Genomic DNA, 19,997 nt, shown 5'->3' on the forward strand with positions numbered 1-19,997 from the left:
TTCAATAGCGTATTCTTATGTGGAAGAGATTACCGTAAATGAGGACATTTTCTGCATCTCTGATGGCCCCTCAGAGACTCCTATGCCATATTTTAGACAACCTTAACTGTATCTCTAATCTTCCTTCCACTTTGAGGCTCAGTCAATCTCAAGTTGGCTTTCTAGAGATATCTGTCATCAAAGATCCAAATGGAAATTTTAGGTAAAATTCTCCGACCGCAATAACATGTTTATATCAATTGTAAATTGGAGTCGTGAATCTGAGGCTTAATCAGGAACTGAGTTTCCTGACCCTGAATGAGTTTGCATTAGCAATGGATGACATGCAAAAAATCCAGGCCTGTGCTTATCAACAGTGTAACATATCAACGTTCCATGTCCTAGCTGTGCAAATGATAAGTGAAGTAGAGAAGGGTGTAGTATCGTATTGTAATTAGCTACTGGATATGATCATTAGACTCAATACAATACACCATGGACGGTTGAACTCCATTCCATATAACTTGATGTGTTTCCTTACAAATCAGTAGTGCTGACATAACGTTGACACCAGTTACACGAACAACCACTACATGATCAGTACATGGATTTTTGTAGGAATAGAAATACTAGAGGCACTGTGTAAACTGTTAAAGCGGTTGTCTAGTACTTTTATATTGATTGCCTATTCTTAGGATTGGTCGTCAATATCAGATTGGTGGAGGAGCTACACACTGCTCCCCATGATAAGCTGGTGTCATTGGTGACCAGATGTTGTCAGATGAAGAGCTGCACAGCACATCTCCGTCAACTGTAAAATTTCTTCCAAATTGTGTTGATTCTGCTGAAAGCTTGACTTTGCAACGTGGACATCTTCCTGCACAGTTAACTGATCACGAGCTTGGGAATTCCTAGGGTGACTTGTCCTACATTGATTGTCATTTTCACTGAAAACCATATGTTGAGCAAGAGGTTATGACCGACCGTCAACAGACCTATCCGTGTTGATCCTTTATCTGTGGCGTTATCTGATCTGTAGAAGCAAGAAAACTAATCCCCAGAAAATGTCCAAAACTGAAATAACAAAATAAAATTCATGCCCAGAATATTGAACCTGTAGTGTTGCAGACGATATTCCTAAACATAAGATGGCCACAACATTGCATAATCGCTGGCAAAGTTATTATTGTGTGCAAACCACAGAAGGGAAACGTTTCTGTTTTTCATGGCCTACCTTAAATAAAAAAGTGTAGAAATTTAGAGATTGCATCTAGCTTGTCTAATGATCAGCTTCTCTACTTTGACATTATTTTTTTAGATACTTCTGAGAAAGATCCAGGTCAAAAGGGTGAGACAAACTGACGTTATCAGTCCGTGATGACTTCTTAAGCGATCACTGTTTTTTTAACAAACCTTGCTTATTAGAATATCAATTTAGCTGCTATGAAAATTATAATGCACTTTTTTCAACCAAAATTATTATTTTTTTTTTGCTGAATACTGCTTTAAAATTTAGGCTGCTTGCTGTCTACCTTCCTTGCAACTTTATGTCCACTGCCTGTTATCAAGTCTAATCCATCTGAAGTTACAGACAAGCAAGATGGCTTACAGGAAGAGAGGGCATGTCATTTACAAGCCTGTTCTCTCTGCCATCTCTTACATGGTGTTTAATGCCTTTCAAATGCCTGAGCTTCAGGACTCTCCAGCATTTTCTTATTTTCATTTGCCTGCCCACTTATAAAATAATATCAGCTTGTGTCCCCTTCGCTACTCAACCTTTTTTTGCAATGCCTGCTAGCTCACTCTCTTCATCCTAGGCTTGTCTGCAAGATTTGCTATCTCTCTCCTCTTGCCTCCTAGTTTCTTAATAGCGCAAAAGCAGAAAATAACAGTGCATTGTAGGAACTAAGGAAAGTGACGTTAGAGCACATGCTGGCAAGTCCTAGTAGATCTGGCATAAAATAGCAAGATGGCACTTGCCTCCTTGTTTGTCATAGAACATTAGCAGTGAAAATTTAAGCAGTGCATTGTGGGAAACACATGAAAGGAAGGTAATACACACACACAAACCATCACCTCTAGTAGATCCAGCGGCTGAGAAAAGCATGAAAGAGGTCTCCTTGTTTATTATAGCACATTAGCAGTGAAAATTTAATCTGTGCTTTGTGGGAACTAAGGGTACCGTTACACTTATAGATGCACCAGCGATCCCAACAACGATACGACCTTGTCAGGATCGCTGGTGGGCTGCCAAACAGGCAGCTTCACCAGCGATCAGCACCATCGAGGACGCTGGTATCTAAGGTAAATATCGGGTTACTAAGCAGCGCGCGTCAGTTACCCGACGTGTAGCTTAGAAACCTGCGTGCTGGCGCCGGGAGCTGTGAGCACGCAGGTTTCTAAGGTGCACATCGGGTAACTTAGTGACACGCGCCGCTTAGTAACACGATATTTACCTTAGATACCAGCTCCTAGTGCCTGCTTAGAGCGCTGAGAGCGTCGCTGATCGTTGGCTCCCGCTGCCATATGCAGCAATGCTTGCAGGCCAGAGGGAGAGCAACGATCAAAAAGTGGCCCAGGACTATCCTGAACGATCAGCGATACCCGGCAGGGGACCCGGTCGCTGATGTGTGTCACACACAGCGATATCGCTGGTGAGATCGCTGTGGCATCACTAAATCAGCTATCTCGCTGTGTGTGACGGGACCTTAAAGCAAGGAAAGTCAACGCTAGGTTCCTCTATTCATTTACACACTCAACGCTCCATGATGGAAACGTACGTCTTGGTGCATGTCAAGGTGTGTGAAATGGGCTCAGAAGCTGAGCCTTTTAGAAACTGCAAATTCAGGCTGTGTTACGGCTTGTGCACACGTTGGAGATTTGGTGCGTTTTTGCCATACAAATTTGCTAGCAAAACCTAAAGCAATCCTGAATTAGAAAGCTGAAGTGTCATGCACACCATAGAATCATAGAATCGTAGAGTTGAAAGGGACCTCCTGGGCCATCTGGTCCAACCCCCTGCTCAAAGCAGGATTCGCTAAATCATCCCAGTCAGATGTCTGTCCAGCCTCTGTTTGAAGACTTCCATTGAAGGAGAACTCACCACTTCTCGTGGCAGCCTGTTCCACTCATTGATCACTCTAACTGTCAAAAAGTTTTTTCTAATATCCATAAGGATATGTGCCCACGTTGCGGATTTGCCTGGGGAAATTTCTGCGCAGATTCTGCATCTCTATGCAGAAAACGCATTTTTTGTGCGGATTTGATGCAGATTGACATGCGGATTTGTCTGCGGATTTGTTAGCTCAATAAAGATGTACTACTGTAAAAAAAAAATAATAATTGCATTTTTCATGTCCTACCTGATGTGTTTCAGTCAAGATTGGCTCTATTTTTGATTCTCCACCCACACACTCTTCCTCCTTCTGATTTATTAGCATTTTAAAAATCTGCATTTTTTCAGCCGAAGCCGCATGAAATCCGCTTCAAATCCTCAGACATTTTTACACCTGCGGGTTTGTTGCGGATTTAAGTACCTCAGTGGAAGTCAAGCCTCAGTGGAAGTCAATGGGGAAAAACGCTGCAGATCCGCAAAAAGAATTGACATGCTGCGGAAAATAAAAATCGGGACGGAATTTTCCGCAGCCTGTGCACTCCAATTCTGGATTCGCATTGATTAATCTTGCTTGAGCAATCATTTGCGGATTTGGTGCAATTCCACGCAGAAAAACCGCTGCGGATCCCCAACAAATCTGCAACGTGTGCACATAGCCTGTTTTTGACTTGCAGATTTGGTGCAGCAAATAATCTGATCCATGTCAGTTCTCTGTTAGTTTTTGCCATCATTTTTCACCATCGACCTCACTCAAATCAGTCAAAAAACGCATCAGAAAGGCTGGTTTCACACTTGCGTTTTTTTGCGCTGAGTTTTTGCACACACATGCGCATGCGTTTTTTTCCCCTATACTTAACATGGGTGCGCATAGTCATGCGTTTGTGCGTTTGTATGCGCATGCGTTTTTTTGTAGTGTGCGCCCGGGCGCACAAAATGCATCCTGTTGCATTTTTTGTGCGTCCGACCTGTCTCAAAAAAAGCATGCACACGCAATGCACACGAAATTCACCCAAAACCTATTAAAGTCTATGTGAGCGATGACGTGCGCATGGTCATGCGCACGTCAGCGCAAAAAAAAGCATGCGGTTTTTTTGCAAAAACCATGCGCAGAAAAACAAGAAAACGCATTACAAAATGCATGATGCGTTTTTATGCGCGTTTGCACTGCGCACGCAGCGCAATAAAAAGCAAGTGTGAAAGTAGCCAAACTCGCGTTTTTGCAGCTACTTCTTTCCTGCCAAGAGATGCAGAAATTTCTGCATCCATTTACTCAACGTGTGCACACAGCCTTATCCAGCTGGTAACAGCCTCTAACACCTGAGATCGGAGCTGGCGTCCTGCATTCCTAATAACCCCATGAAATGCCACTGTCAGTTACTATTTAAGCTGCTAGATCCCCACTTGGGCATCTGTAAAGGGCACACCCTGCAATTGTGCAATAGTTTTTTTGTGTTTTGCTTTTAAGGATTTCATTGGGCAGTATAATTATTCCGCTCATTACGATCATGGCAATATCAAACATAGTTTAGTTTTTTTTTTTTTTTTTTACTTGAAAAGAAAATTTGAAAATATTTTGTATAAAAAAAAGAATTTGGTTTGTGTCGCCATTTTCAGAGATGCTTAACTTTTTTTTACTTTTCTGTAAATAGTGTTGTGTGAGGCCTTTTTTAATGCTTGGCAAGCTGATGTTTTTAGTGATTCCATTTTGGGGTATATACTACGTTTTCGTTGCCTTTTATTGCAGATTTTAAGGGGGCAGCGACGACCAACAGAAAACAAAAAAAAATTCTGGACTTTTATGGACGCCCTAATGCCAAGTATAGTAGATGGTGACTGTGTAAACAGCCAGCATATGCCTGGCATGATGCGAGCTTAGCTACTGAGCCCACATGGACCAGACATAGTATAAGTCTGAAAGGGGTTACACATTAATTGGCTAGTTTAGAAAAGCTGTCTAAGTTTTGGACAGCGTGTACCAAATTTATCAGTGTGTCATACTGCTCAAGTAAATTTGGCCTAAATTTGTACTGGTTAGGCCTGTTTCAAACTTCAGTTTTTTTACGTCAGTCAAAATCCGTCGTTTTGCAAAAAAAAACAGATCCGCCATTTTTTTTTTTTTGGCGGATCCGTTTTTTTTCCCATTGACTTGCATTGTGGCAGATTTTGATGGATGGTCATCCGTTGCATCCGTTTTTTAACGGATCCGTCAAAATTTTGACGTCCGCTGTCTTGAGTGGACGGACAATGAAACGTTTTTTGTGTGCATCAAAAAAGAGGATAGCAGTGGATCCGTCGCTGTCCACCATGCGTTATAATGGACGCCTATGGGCAACCGTTAATTGACGGGATCCGCCAATGGATCCGCCTTTTTATACTGAGCATGCCCAAAACAATTTCCTGAATTTTAACCCCGAATTCCGTTCTGGCAGGGAAAAAACTCTCTCTCTCTGTCTCTCTCTTTCCTCCTTTTTCCAGAGTCATGTCACTTTAAATTTCAAGAAAAATCTGCTAACAGCGGATCCGTCAAAAAACGGATCCTGTGTCATCCGTTTGTGGCAAAACAGAAACGGATCCGTTTTTTCACACTCTGGCGGATTTGGACTACCATCGAAAAACTGAAATGTGAAACAGGCCTTAGTCATACGTTTATATCATTTGTTAGTTGACTTACTTTGGTACTCAAAGATACATGAAAATTGTGGTGTTACTTTAGTGCACAAGACTATGGTTTAGAGCATACCGTTTTCTCCATTCTCTTATTAGAATATGCCCTTTTCTCCACTTACTTCCTGCTAGACCCTGCCCATTTCTCCTCTCACTTACTACTAGACCCTGTCCTTCTCTGCACTCATTTCCTTTAAGACCCTGCCCTTTATTCCACTTGCTTTCCACTAGAACCTTCGCTCTTCTCCCCTCACATCCTGATAGATTTTGCCCTTTTCTCTACTCGCGTCCCACTCGACCCTTCACTTTCTTTCCGCTAGACCTTGCCCTTTCTCCACTTTCTTCCCGCAAGACCCTGCCCTTTTTCCCCTCTCGCTTCCCACTAGACTCTGCCCTTGTCTCCACTTACTTCCCGCTAGACTGTACCCTTTTCTCCACTTGCTTTCCACTAGACGTTGGCCCTTTCTCCACTTGTTTCCCGTTAGGACATTCTTCTTGTGGAACATGTTAAAAAAGGGGTCTTAAAACACCTATAGATGGTGCAAGGCATGAAAGGCAGTTTAGCTAGATTTCTGGGTTTTTAAATCAAACCCAGTGTTTTAGAAATGACTTTGTTCATTTGGCCCTAAATCCAAACTTCTTATCGCAAAAGGCATAAAGACAATTTTTGCACTATTTTATATTGCCTTTTTTGTAAGTTTAATTTGATCCAGCTCTTCTTTCTCCTCTTAGATCCTAACGAAGGATTGACTGCCGGTCAAATAGTAGGCATAGTCATCGGTTCGATAGCAGGCGCAGTTTTGGTTTTGGGTGGAGGAGTATATTTATACAAGAAGCACAGCAACTCAGGTAAGTAGAAGAACTGTGAGTAAAGTTAAAATACGAGCAAGGGAAATTCATTATTAGTCCCACTGGAAAATGCATAAAGTGTGACAAGTCTTTGGCCGAGCAGAAAAACCACATTCTCTACAGACCTATATGGAGAACTAAGAGGACCTCTTGAATAGGGTATATCGATGTGACTGAGGAAGGTGCAACCACTTGAGACCTTGCATTACATGGTCCACTATTGAATTTGACCAACATTAATTAATACTGCCTGTTCAGTGGGTCTGATCCAGGTAAAGGGAGTAGCCTTTTACTGGGGTTTCCACTGCTAGACCAAGGATGATCTAGCTAGCTCGTTATTGGTTGGTCTGCATCCTGATTAATGTGATTGCGAATGTATCTTTGGTCTAAAAGGGAACTTGTCACTCATTTCATTCTGCCAATTCCAGAGCCTGGTGGCACAACTGTAGCCAGTTATTTCTCTGTCTGAAACACTCCAACACTCGCGTATCTTCCCTACCCAATCTATCTATTATTGTAAACGGCATCACGCTCTCTTCCGCACCTGAAATCCGCTGCCTCGGAGAAACTCTCGACTCTGCCTTGACCTTCAAGCCACACGTCCAATCTCTTGCCACCTCCTGTCGCCTCCAAATCAAAAATATTTCCAGAATCCGTCCCTTCCTCAGCCCTCAATCTACTAAAACTCTTGTGCATGCCCTCATCATCTCCCGCCTTGATTACTGCAACACCCTCTGTGGCCTCCCCGTCAACTCTCTTGCACCACTCCAATCTGTCCTCAACTCTGCTGCACGACTAATCCACGTCTCTCCTCACTACTCCCGTTTCTCCCCTCTGCAAATCCCTCCACTGGCTCTCAATTCCCCAACGAGTCCAGTTCAAACTACTAACACTGACCTACAAAGGCATCCACAACCTGTCACCTCCCTATATCTCTGAACTAATCTCCCAATATCTTCCCTCACGTATTCTTCGATCCTTCCAAGACCTCCTGCTCTCCTCCATACTTATTCGTTCCTCACACAACTGCCTCCAAGATTTCTCCAGAATATCCCACATCCTCTGAAATTCCATGCCACAACATGTTCGATTATCCACCACCCTCGGATCCTTCAGACGGAACCTGAAAACCCATCTCTTCAGGAAAGCTTACAGCCTGTAATAACCATTCTGCCGACTCACCACCACCAGAGCTGCTGCACCCCCTTCTGTCTCTTCTCCATTATCCTGTAGAATGTAATTCCGCAAGGACAGGGTCCTCTCCCCTTTGTACCAGTCGGTCATCGTAAATTTGTTTACTGTAAATGATATATATATAACTCTGCAACCCCTTCTCATGTACAGCACCATGGAATTAATGGCGCCATATAAATAGATAATAATAATAACAACATTATAGAGAAAACATAGCCTGAGGAGCCGTCCTGGAACGATGGGTAAAGCTCTGGCCAGTCTGGGGCCGCACTGGCTTGTTTCTCCCTGCTCTGCTCTGGTTGATTGACAGGTGTCACCCTTAAACACAAATGTGAGAGATCTGCCAATAAACTGGAGGGGAGCTGGGAGAATCTGGCCGGGTGGCGGCATCAGAGTAGTCACGTCTACTCTTATGGTTTCCAGGCCGGCTCTTCAAACTGTTTTCTCTGAGACGCCAGAAGGTTTCAGCTAAAAACATACCCAACTGCATTTGTGCCACCAGGTTCCGTTGCATGTGGAATGGCAAGCATGAATTGAATTATTGGTTCCCTTTTGGTGCACATAGCCAAAACTCTGCCTTACCCACTGCTGGACAAACTAATACCCCTATTAAGAGGGCGATCGGAATTTAGACTTGCACCTACCCAATCTGGCTGGCCTTTATGGTTCTTTTAAAGAGATAATTTTGTTAATGCATTGAAATCAAAGATGTCATGCATGTACATGATAGCAACTATAACCCTACACAAAAAATCTCTGTGCTGAGATTGCGATTTTGCTATAGTGCCTCTCATTGAGAAAGGGCTCTTGCCATCTTCAAGATCCTATCCCAATATGTAATAGGTGTAATAATTTTATTATTATTATCAAATACCTTCAATTGGAAATGTAGTATAGTTTTTCTGATTAGCTATCTCGCTTAACAATTGTGCAGGTAGTAAGAGTTATATTTTATTGGTTTCAAGACTCCAATTAATTATTGATCAATCTCTATACAGTCATGTTAAAGATTGGGCACCCCTATTAATGTTAACCTTTTTTCTTTATAACAATTTTGGTTTTTGCAACAGCTATTTCAGTTTCATATATCTAATAACTGATGGACTCAGTTATATTTCTGGATTCAAATGAGGTTTATTGTACTAACAGAAAATGTGCAATCTGCATTTAAACAAAATTTGACCAGTGCAAAAGTATGGGCACCTCAGCATAAAAGTGACATTAATATTTCGTAGATCCTCCTTTTGCAAAAATAACAGCCTTTAGTCGCTTCCTGTAGCTATTAATGAGTTCCTGGATCCTGGATGAAGGTATTTGTGACCATTCCTGTTTACAAAACAATTCCAGTTCAGTTAAATTTGATGGTCGCCGAGCATGGACAGCCCGCTTCAAATCACCCCACAGATATTCAATGATATTCAGGTCTGGGGACTGGGATGGCCATTCCAGAACATTGTAATTGTTCCTCTGCATGAATGCCTGAGTAGATTTGGAGCGGTGTTTTGGATCATTGTCTTGCTGAAATATCCATCCCCTGCGTAACTTCAACTTCGTCACTGATTCTTGCACATTATTGTCAAGAATCTGCTGATACTGAGTTGAATCCATGCGACCCTCAACTTTAACAAGATTCCCGGTGCCGGCATTGGCCACACAGCCCCAAAGCATGATGGAACCTCCACCAAATTTTACTGTGGGTAGCAAGTGTTTTTCTTGGAATGCTGTGTTTTTTAGCCTCCATGCATAACGCATTTTTGTATGACCAAACAACTCAATCTTTGTTTCATCAGTCCACAGGACCTTCTTCCAAAATGTAACTGGCTTGTCAAAATGTGCTTTTGCATACCTCAGGCGACTCTGTTTGTGGCGTGCTTGCAGAAACGGCTTCTTTCGCATCACTCTCCCATACAGCTTCTCCTTGTGCAAAGTGCACTGTATTGTTGACCGATGCACAGTGACACCATCTGCAGCAAGATGATGCTGCAGGTCTTTGGAGGTGGTCTGTGGATTGTCCTTGACTGTTCTCACCATTCTTCTTCTCCGCCTTTCTGATATTTTTCTTGGCCTGCCACTTCTGGGCTTAACAAGAACTGTACCTGTGTTCTTCCATTTCCTTACTATGTTCCTCACAGTGGAAACTGACAGGTTAAATCTCTGAGACAACTTTTTGTATCCTTCCCCTGAAAAGCTATGTTGAATAATCTTTATTTTCACATCATTTGAGAGTTGTTTTGAGGAGCCCATGATGCCACTCTTCATAGGAGAATCAAATAGGAGAACTACTTGCAAGTGGCCACTTTAAATACCTCTTCTCATGATTTGATACACCTGGCTATGAAGTTCAAAGCTCAATGAGGTTACAAAACCAATTTAGTGCTTCAGGAAGTCAGTAAAAAGTAGTTAGGAGTGTTCAAATCAAGAAAATGATAAGGGTGCCCTGTCAAATTTTGTTTAAATGCAGATTGCACATTTTCTGTTAGTACAATAAACCTCATTTGAATCCAGAAATATAACTGAGTCCATCAGTTATTAGATATATGAAACTGAAATAGCTGTTGCAAAAACCAAAATTGTTAGAAAGAAAAAAGGTTAACATTAATAGGGGTGCCCAAACTTTATCATATGACTGTATATAAAACTGAATGTATGTGTGTTTCACCAACCAATCAAGAAGCATCTTTCATTACACCAGAGCTGTGTAAAAGAAGATGAGCTGTGATTGGTTGCTATGAGCAACAGTTTACCTTGCAACCAATCACTAAGCAACTTTCATTTCACCAGAGCTGTTTAAAAGAAGCTGATCTGTGATTGGTTGCTATGAGCAACAGTTTTCCCTCTCCAGAAAACACCTCAGCAGACACTGACATGGTGGGAGAAAGCTAGCATTCCCGGAAATATAAGTTCCCAGCCATTGTCTGCCCCCCCCAGAAAGGAGCAGAGAGCACATGACATTTATGAATCACCCCTTCCGTGCCCATATACACATCACACATCCTCCAACCTATAGGCACATCTTCCCTCTTAAAGGGATCATTGGTATGGAAGTCAGGGCAAATCCATCCAGCGCTCTGATACTGACTCCAGGCCTCTCTTAGGCTGTGTGCCCACGATGCGATTTTTAAGCGTTTTTGCTGCGATTTTTGGCGCAAAAACGTTTAAAAAACTCGTACAGAACGCCCCCCATGCATTCCTATGGCATTCCACACATGCTGTGCTAATGCTGCGCTTTTTTCCTCGGCGGAATCGCATCGCGGAAAAAAATGCAGCATGCTCATTCTTTTTGCGGAATTGCCGCGATTCCGCACCCATAGGAATACATGAGAATCGCTTACTTGCCGCATGTCGCTATGCACACCATGCGCAAAGTTAAGCGTGTCATGTTCGGATGGTACCCACGGTGTGGAGGAGAGGAGACTGTCCTCCAGTCCCTGGGTACCATATCCCTGTAAAAAAAAGAATAAAAAATCGGGGTATATTTACCTTCCGGCGTCACGCGCAGCCTTCCCGGGCCTCAGCGTTCCCAGTAATGCCTTGCGGCAAGGACCTGTGATGACGTAGTCTCGCGTTACTCTAACGGTCTCGTGAGATCACTATAGCAACGCGAGACCAACGTCATCACGGGTCTCGCAAGGCATCGCTGGGAACGGGAGCGTCGCTGAGGCTGCGCGGGATGTCGGAAGGTAATATACCCCGATTTTTTTAATTTTTTTATCATTTTTAACATTCTATCTTTTACTATTGATGCCGCATAGGCAGCCTCAATAGTAAAAAGCTGGTCACACTTGCCAAACACTATGTTTGACGAGTGTGACCAACCTGTCAATCACTTTCCAAGCGATGCTTCAAATCACTTGGAAAGTGCTTGAATTTCGCACGCGAAAATTGCGGCAAAAACGCGAACATAATCGCGGAATAAAACGCACGTTTTCTGGGAAGGAGTCCGGTTTTGAGTGTCCGGTTTAAAACGCTACGTGGGCACATAGCCTTAAAGAAATCTCCGGTATGGAAGTTAAGGCAAATCCCTCAGCACTCTGATTCTGACCCCAGGCTTCTATTAAAGGGATCATTGGTATGGAATTTAGGGTAATTTCACTCAGCGTTCTGGTTCTGACCCCAAGCTCTCTTAAAAGGATCCCCGGTATGGAAGTCAGGGCATTTGCCTTCAAGTGCTCTGGTACTGACCACAGGCTCTCTTAAAGGGATCTCCTGTATGGAAGTTAGGGCAAATCTCTCAGCGCTCTGAATCTGACCCCAGGATTCTACTAAAGGGATCATTGGTATGCAAGTCAGGGCAAATCCACTCAGCCTCTCTTAAAGGGATCCCCCGTATGGAAGTTAGGGCAATTCCATTCAGAACTCTGGTTCTGACCCCAGGCCCCTCTTAAAGGGATCCTCCTCAGTATGGAAGTGAGGGAAAATCCACTCTGCGCTTTGATACTGACCCCAATCCTCTCTTAGGCCGGTTTCACATTAGCGCTTTTTCAGCGCGCGCACGGCCGGGGGTAGCTCCGCCCCCGAGCCGGCTCTCTGCCCGGCGTGCCCGCCCCTTCCTTGTAGCTCCGCCTCCTAGCGGACAGCGGCGCCTGCGATCGGCGCACCCTATCTTTAGCATAGGGTGCGCCGATCGTGCGCAGGCCGTGCGCTAGTTGCGCTTTGACCTGCGCTGCGCAATTTTGACGGTGCGCCGTGCGCGCCAAAATCGAACTTTTCGGATTTTGGCGCGCACGGCGCACCGTCAAAATTGCGCAGCGCAGGTCAAAGCGCAACTAGCGCACGATCTGCGCACCCTATGCTAAAGATAGGGTGCGCCGATCGCAGGCGCCGCTGTCCGCTAGGAGGCGGCGCTACAGGCAAGGGGCGGGCACGCCGGGCAGAGAGCCGGATCGGGGGCGGAGCTACCCCCGGCCGTGCGCGCGCTGAAAATGCGCTAATGTGAAACCAGCCTTAAAGGGATCTCCGGTATGGAAGTTAGGGTAAATCCCTCAGCGCTCTGATTCTCACCCCAGGCTTCTATTAAAGGGATCATTAGTATGGAAGTTAAGGCAATTCCACTCAGCACTCTGGTTCTGACCCCAGGCTGATGGGATGATGTGGGATATTAGGGGTAGTAGTCCAGTGGCTCTGGCTGACGGGACGATGTGGAATATTAGAGGTAGTAGTCCGGTGGTTCTGGCTGACGGGATGATGTGGGATATTAGGGGTAGTAGTCCAGTAGCTCTGGCTGATGGAATAATGTGGGATATCATAGTGAATGTGGCTATGTGGAGTGGGCGGGGCTCTACACTCAGCTTTATATATATATACACTCACTGGCCACTTTATTAGGTACACCTGTCCAACTGTGTGTTAAGACTTAATTTCTAATCAGCCAATCACATGGCGGCAACTCAGTGCATTTAGGCATGTAGACATGGTCAAGACAATCTCCTGCAGTTCAAACCGAGCATCAGTATGGGGAAGAAAGGTGATTTGAGTGCCTTTGAACGTGGCATGATTGTTGGTGCCAGAAGGGCTGGTCTGAGTATTTCAGAAACTGCTGATCTACTGGGATTTTCACGCACAACCATCTCTAGGGTTTACAGAGAATGGTCCGAAAAAGAAAAAAAATCCAGTGAGCGGCAGTTCTGTGGCCGGAAATGCCTTGTTGATGCCAGAGGTCAGAGGAGAATGGGCATACTGGTTCGAGCTGATAGAAAGGCAACAGTGACTCAAATTGCCACCCGTTACAACCAAGGTAGGCAGAAGAGCATCTCTGAACGCACAGTGCGTCGAACTTTGAGGCAGATGGGCTACAGCAGCAGAAGACCACACTGGGTACCACTCCTCTCAGCTAAGAACAGGCATCTGATGGCTACTTTCAGCAGGATAATGCGCCATGTCATAAAGCTCGAATCATCTCAGATTGGTTTCTTGAACATGACAATGAGTTCACTGTACTCAAATGGCCTCCTCAGTCACCAGATCTCAATCCAATAGAGCATCTTTGGGATGTGGTGGAACGGGAGATTCGCATCAGGGATGTGCAGCCGACAAATCTGCGCCAACTGTGTGATGCCATCATGTCAATATGGTCCAAAATCTCTGAGGAATGCTTCCAGCACCTTGTTGAATCTCTGCCACGAAGAATTGAGGCAGTTCTGAAGGCAAAAGGGGGTCCAACCCGTTACTAGCATGGTGTACCTAATAAAGTGGCCAGTGAGTGTATATATACAGTGCCTACAAGTAGTATTCAACCCCCTGCAGATTTAGCAGGTTTGATAAGATGCAAATAAGTTAGAGCCTTCAAACTTCACACAAGAACTGGATTTATTAACAGATGAATAAATCTTACAAACCAAAAAGTTATGTTGCTCAGTTAAATTTTAATACATTTTAAACATACAAGTGTGGGTCAATTATTATTCAACCCCTAGGTTTAATATTTTGTGGAATAACCCTTGTTTGCAATTACAGCTAATAATCGTCTTTTATAAGACCTGATCAGGCCGGCACAGGTCTCTGGAGTTATCTTGGCCCACTCCTCCATGCAGATACTCTCCAAGTTATCTAGGTTCTTTGGGTGTCTCATGTGGACTTTAATCTTGAGCGCCTTCCACAAGTTTTCAATTGGGTTAAGGTCAGGAGACTGACTAGGCCACTCCAACACCTTGATTTTTTGCCTCTTGAACCAGGCCTTGGTTTTCTTGGCTGTGTGCTTTGGGTCGTTGTCTTGTTGGAAGATGAAATGACGACCCATCTTAAGATCCTTGATGGAGGAGCGGAGGTTCTTGGCCAAAATCTCCAGGTAGGCCGTGCTATCCATCTTCCCATGGATGCGGGCCAGATGGCCAGGCCCCTTGGCTGAGAAACAGCCCCACAGCATGATGCTGCCACCACCATGCTTGACTGTAGGGATGGTATTCTTGGGGTCGTATGCAGTGCCATGCAGTCTCCAAACGTCACGTGTGTGGTTGGCACCAAAGATCTCGATCTTGGTCTCATCAGACCAGAGAACCTTGAACCAGTCTGTCTGAGAGTCCTCCAAGTGATCATGAGCAAACTGTAGACGAGCCTTGACATGACGCTTTGAAAGTAAAGGTACCTTACGGGCTCGTCTGGAACGGAGACCATTGCGGTGGAGTACGTTACTTATGGTATTGACTGAAACCAATGTCCCCACTGCCATGAGATCTTCCCGGAGCTCCTTCCTTGTTGTCCTTGGGTTAGCCTTGACTCTTCGGACAAGCCTGGCCTCGGCACGGGAGGAAACTTTCAAAGGCTGTCCAGGCCGTGGAAGGCTAACAGTAGTTCCATAAGCCTTCCACTTCCGGATGATGCTCCCAACAGTGGAGACAGGTAGGCCCAACTCCTTGGAAAGGGTTTTGTACCCCTTGCCAGCCTTGTGACCCTCCACGATCTTGTCTCTGATGGCCTTGGAATGCTCCTTTGTCTTTCCCATGTTGACCATGTATGAGTGCTGTTCACAAGTTTGGGGAGGGTCTTAAATAGTCAGAAAAGGCTGGAAAAAGAGATAATTAATCCAAACATGTGAAGCTCATTGTTCTTTGTGCCTGAAATACTTCTTAATACTTTAGGGGAACCAAACAGAATTCTGGTGGTTTGAGGGGTTGAATAATAAATGACCCTCTGAATAAACTTTTCACAATTTAAAAAAAAATTAAACAAAGAAATAACATTCTTTTTTGCTGCAGTGCATTTCACACTTTCAGGCTGATCTACAGTCCAAATGTCACAATGCCAAGTTAATTCCGAATGTGTAAACCTGCTAAATCTGCAGGGGGTTGAATACTACTTGTAGGCACTGTATATATATATATATATATATATATATATATATATATTCATTATAATTTGTTATAACTAACCATAGTTAGTTACTATGCCCAGGCAGCGCCAAGCTCTTCAGCTAGTCAGTTATAAATATAAACAGTGTCTTGTGAAAGTATTCGGCTCCCTGGAACTTTTCAACCTTTTCCCACATATGCTTGACACATATGTAAATTTTTGGTGAAGAATCAACAAGTGGAACACAATTGTGAAGTTGAACGAAATTTATTGGTTATTTTAAATTTTTGTGGAACGGCAAAAGATGAAAAGTGGGGCGTGCAATATTATTCAGCCCCTTTACTTTCAGTGCAGCAAACTCACTCCAGAAGTTCATTGTGGATCTCTGAATGATCCAGTGTGGTCCTAAATGACTAATGATGATAAATATAATCCACCTGTGTGTAATCAAGTCTCCGTATAAATGCACCTGCTCTGTGATAGTCTCAGGGTTCTGTTTGAAGCACAGAGAGCATCATGAAGACCAAGGAACACAACAGGCAGGTCCGTGATACTGTTGTGGAGAAGTTTAAAGCCGGATTTGGATACAAAATCATTTCCAAAACTTTAAACATCCCAAGGAGCACTGTGCAAGCAATCATATTGAAATGGAAGGAGTATCAAACCACTGCAAATCTACGAAGACCCGGTCGTCCCTCTAAACTTTCATCTCAAACAAGGAGAAGACTGATCAGAGATGCAGCCAAGAGGCCCATGATCACTCTGGATGAACTGCAGCGATCTACAGCTGAGGTGGGACAGTCTGTCCATAGGACAACAATCAGTCGTACACTGCACAAATCTGGCCTTTATGGAAGAGTGGCAAGAAGAAAGCCATTTCTCAAAGATATCCATAAAAAGTGTTGTTTAAAGTTTGCAACAAGCCACCTGGGAGACACGCCAAATATGTGGAAGAAGGTGCTCTGGTCAGATGAAACCAAAATCGAACTTTTTGGCAACAATGCCAAACCATATGTTTGGTGTAAAGGCAACACAGCTCATCATCCTGAACACACCATCCCCACTGTCAAACATGGTGGTGGCAGCATCATGGTTTGGGCCTGCTTCAGCAGGGACAGGGAAGATGGTTAAAATTGATGGGATGATGGATGGAGCCAAATACAGGACCATTCTTGAAGAAAACTTGTTGGAGCCTGCAATGGTTCACAAATAAACATATCCAGGTGTTAAAATGGCCAAGTCAAAGTCCAGACCTGAATTCAATCGAGAATCTGTGGAAAGAGCTGAAAACTGCTGTTCACAAACGGTCTCCAGCCAACCTCACTGAGCTCGAGCTGATTGCCAAGGAAGAATGGGCAAGACTTTCAGTCTATCGATGTACAAAACTGATAGAGACATACCCCAAGCGACTTGCAGCTGTAATCGCAGCAAAAGGTGGTGTAACAAAGTATTAAGATAAAGGGGCCGAATAATATTGCACGCCACACTTTTCAGTTTTTGAATTTCCACAAAAATTTAAAATAACCAATAAATTTTGTTCAACTTCACAATTGTGTCCCACTTGTTCTTGATTCTTCACCAAAAATTTACATTTGGTGTATTTATGTTTGAAGTATGATATGTGGGAAAAGGTTGAAAAGTTCCAGGGAGCCAAATACTTTCGCAAGGCACTGTATATCATTACTTCCATGGAGTTCGCAGAAGGTCATTGAAGTTTAAATGTCCAAACAGGTAACCCACCTAACAAAGGAATGTAACTGACCAGTGATTTATTAGTAAAGGTCATTTGTTGTTAGTAATTGACCAGTTTAAGGAGGTTTCTCCCTGCAACTCCAATGAAAATCAAACTTTTTAATTGAGATACATTGAATGCTACAGGATATGAAAGATGACCAAACTCTTGGGAGTGAGTGACATACAGGACACACAGAGATTGGAGTTGTGACCTACAGAGATGCAGAGTTTGATAGATTTCTACCTTAATAATGGAATGTATGTAATGCTTGTTTTTAATTCGCATGTATTTTTTGTTTATACTGTTTATTTAATATAATTTATTAAGTACCGTATATACACATGTATAAGCCGACCCGTATATAAGCCGACCCCCCTAATTTTGCCACAAAAAGCTGGGAAAGCTTATTGACTCGAGTATAAGCCTAGGGTGGAAAATGCAGCAGCTACTGGTAAATTTCAAAAATAAAAATAGATACTAATAAAAGTAAAATTAATTGAGACATCAGTAGGCTAAATGTTTTTGAATATCCATATTGAATCAGGAGCCCTATATAATGCTCCATTCAGTTCATCATGGGCCCCATAAGATGCTCCATACAAAATACACCCCATATAATGCTGCACAAAGGTTAATAATGGCCCCATAAGATGCTCCATACAAAATACACCCCATATAATGCTGAACACAAAGGTTATTGATGGCCCCATAATATGCTCCATACAAAATACACCCCATATCATGCTGAACAAAGGTTAATGATGGCCCCATAAGATGCTATATATATATATATATATAGACTGTAAGCTTGCGAACAGGGCCCTCTTTCCTCTTGCTATTTGTTATAATCTACTGTATGTGATTATTGTTATGCTGTAATGTCTATTGTCTGTACAAATCCCCTCTGAAATGTAAAGTGCTACGGAATACAGATTCTGGACCGTGAAGAAGGCGGGTTCTACCGCTGAAACGCGTAGTCCTATCTGCACGACTTTCCTGTGTTATTGCTGTTTTGAACTGCTTGGACCATTGCAGTTTAATGGATTTATGAATAAAAAGAAAAAAATTTTTAACAGCATCCTGGATTGCTCACGTTATTGCTGGACTTTGCTTTGTCGTTGTTCATATATATATATATATATATATATATATATTGTAGGGATTCGACTCGCTTAGGTGCAGCGGGAGACAAATATGCGACAGGTTCTTCCCAAAGTTCATGAGGTTTATTTGCATCATAAACCCACAAGGCAGCACATTACCAAAATAGCCTCTAGTTTAGGCCAAAGAACACAAATGTCCGTGGTTGGAGACTCGGACCGAGAGTCTCAGCACATGTTGGGAGGTGTAGTCCTCCCCATATACAACTTTCTGTAGTGTCCCACCTGAACACATGGAAGTCTGTCCACACTCAGACAGACTCTCTCACACTCCCTCACATGTGCCAAACACCTCAATTACATAGCCCTGTAACCACACCCACAGGTGATCACATGGCTATGACATCACACACACAGGCTTCCCTGACACAGTGTAACAGAAATATCAGCAGTACCTCTGCTGATCAATACACCCTGGAGCCTGCATCCCAAGGCCACCCACCTTGAGACCCATAATGGCCATTTAGGACCCTGCTCCTGTTACCACACTGAATGTGCCTGTACACCCGTCCTGGGTCACCCACACAGCGCCCCCTAGCTGACATAGTGGTCACTACACCACATACCTCCCCCCTCTGTTCAAACTTGTGGGGTTGAACACATGACATCACCCAGGGATCTTGAGACCTGCCACCCATGTCACCTTGCCCTATAAGTCGAGAGGACCATCTCCGTCTGTTTCGGTAGTCATACTGCCTCATGTTTACGTTAGGCCTCCCCCGCCCCCAGCGGTCAGTATCTCGGCCTTGGGCTTTGGCCTTCCCATCAACGTCCATCAGTGTGACCAGATACTCTTTAGTCTCCACCTGTCTGCAGTGCGCTCCGTCAACCGACCTTTCTCTCACTGGCCGGCTCTCCCAGTTCGCACGGTCATGAGTCCCACGTCCAGCTGGGCCAACTGGCTGGTCTGAGTCTGACCCTCTGTCGCTATGTCCACCACCGAGTCTCGTGCCTATGTTACTAAGATTAGAACGGCCACTTGCGGACTCTCGACGTTCTTGCCTTCGACTACCTGTCCTTTCATTCCTTGGAGGATCCCTTCAGGTCCTTACACCTTGGGTTGGAGGTGGACGCCACCTGACGTTCTCTATCTGCTCATTCATCTGCAGTCGATCCTGTCTTAGCTGCTCAATCTCCTTCAGGTACGCTACCCGATATTCCAGGAGCATGCGAAGCTTCCCAATGCTTTCCACCGAACCAACCACAATGACAGGAACCATGTCATCTTCAACAGCGACTTGGATTTCACCAGTAGGTGGGATCCTCACTCTCTTCACACTGGATCGATTCACCATCTCCTGCATCACCTTTCCAAGTCTGCCAACCACTTTCCCTACCAGATTTCTGGGTACCGGAATTATGTCTTCCACAAAGCCCAGCCGACTTTGAGCTTCCCTTGCAAGCTCCAGACGTCGTGCGGCTTTCCTATTACTCTCCACGAGCATCTGTTTCGTGTGGAGACATTGTAGGTGCATCTCCTTCAGGACAGCCACCCTTCTCTCTGTGTCTTCCGTTT

General features: G+C 44.0%; 1 protein-coding gene across 8 annotated transcripts in view; it reads left to right on the plus strand.

Moving 5' to 3' along the window:
* Positions 1–19,997, plus strand: part of LOC141085426 (cell adhesion molecule CEACAM19-like) — a 65,691-nt gene that overhangs the window by 30,361 nt on the left and 15,333 nt on the right. For 4 of the 8 annotated variants that reach the window (XR_012231301.1, XR_012231302.1, XR_012231300.1 and 1 more), the window contains exons 4-5: positions 1,298–1,327; positions 6,491–6,607. Coding sequence is in view for 3 of the 8 variants with exons in the window: in XM_073570785.1 (XP_073426886.1) it covers positions 1,298–1,327; positions 6,491–6,607 (147 nt within the window). In the remaining 5 variants the exon portion in view is untranslated. The remainder of the gene's footprint in view (positions 1–1,297; positions 1,328–6,490; positions 6,608–19,997) is intronic. The other 4 variants (XR_012231303.1, XR_012231305.1, XM_073570786.1 and 1 more) reach the window with 1 other exon arrangement.

This window comes from Dendrobates tinctorius, unplaced genomic scaffold, assembly GCF_039654945.1.
Source record: "Dendrobates tinctorius isolate UK_male_01 unplaced genomic scaffold, ASM3965494v1 ptg000028l, whole genome shotgun sequence".
Taxonomy (NCBI): Eukaryota; Metazoa; Chordata; class Amphibia; order Anura; family Dendrobatidae; genus Dendrobates; species Dendrobates tinctorius.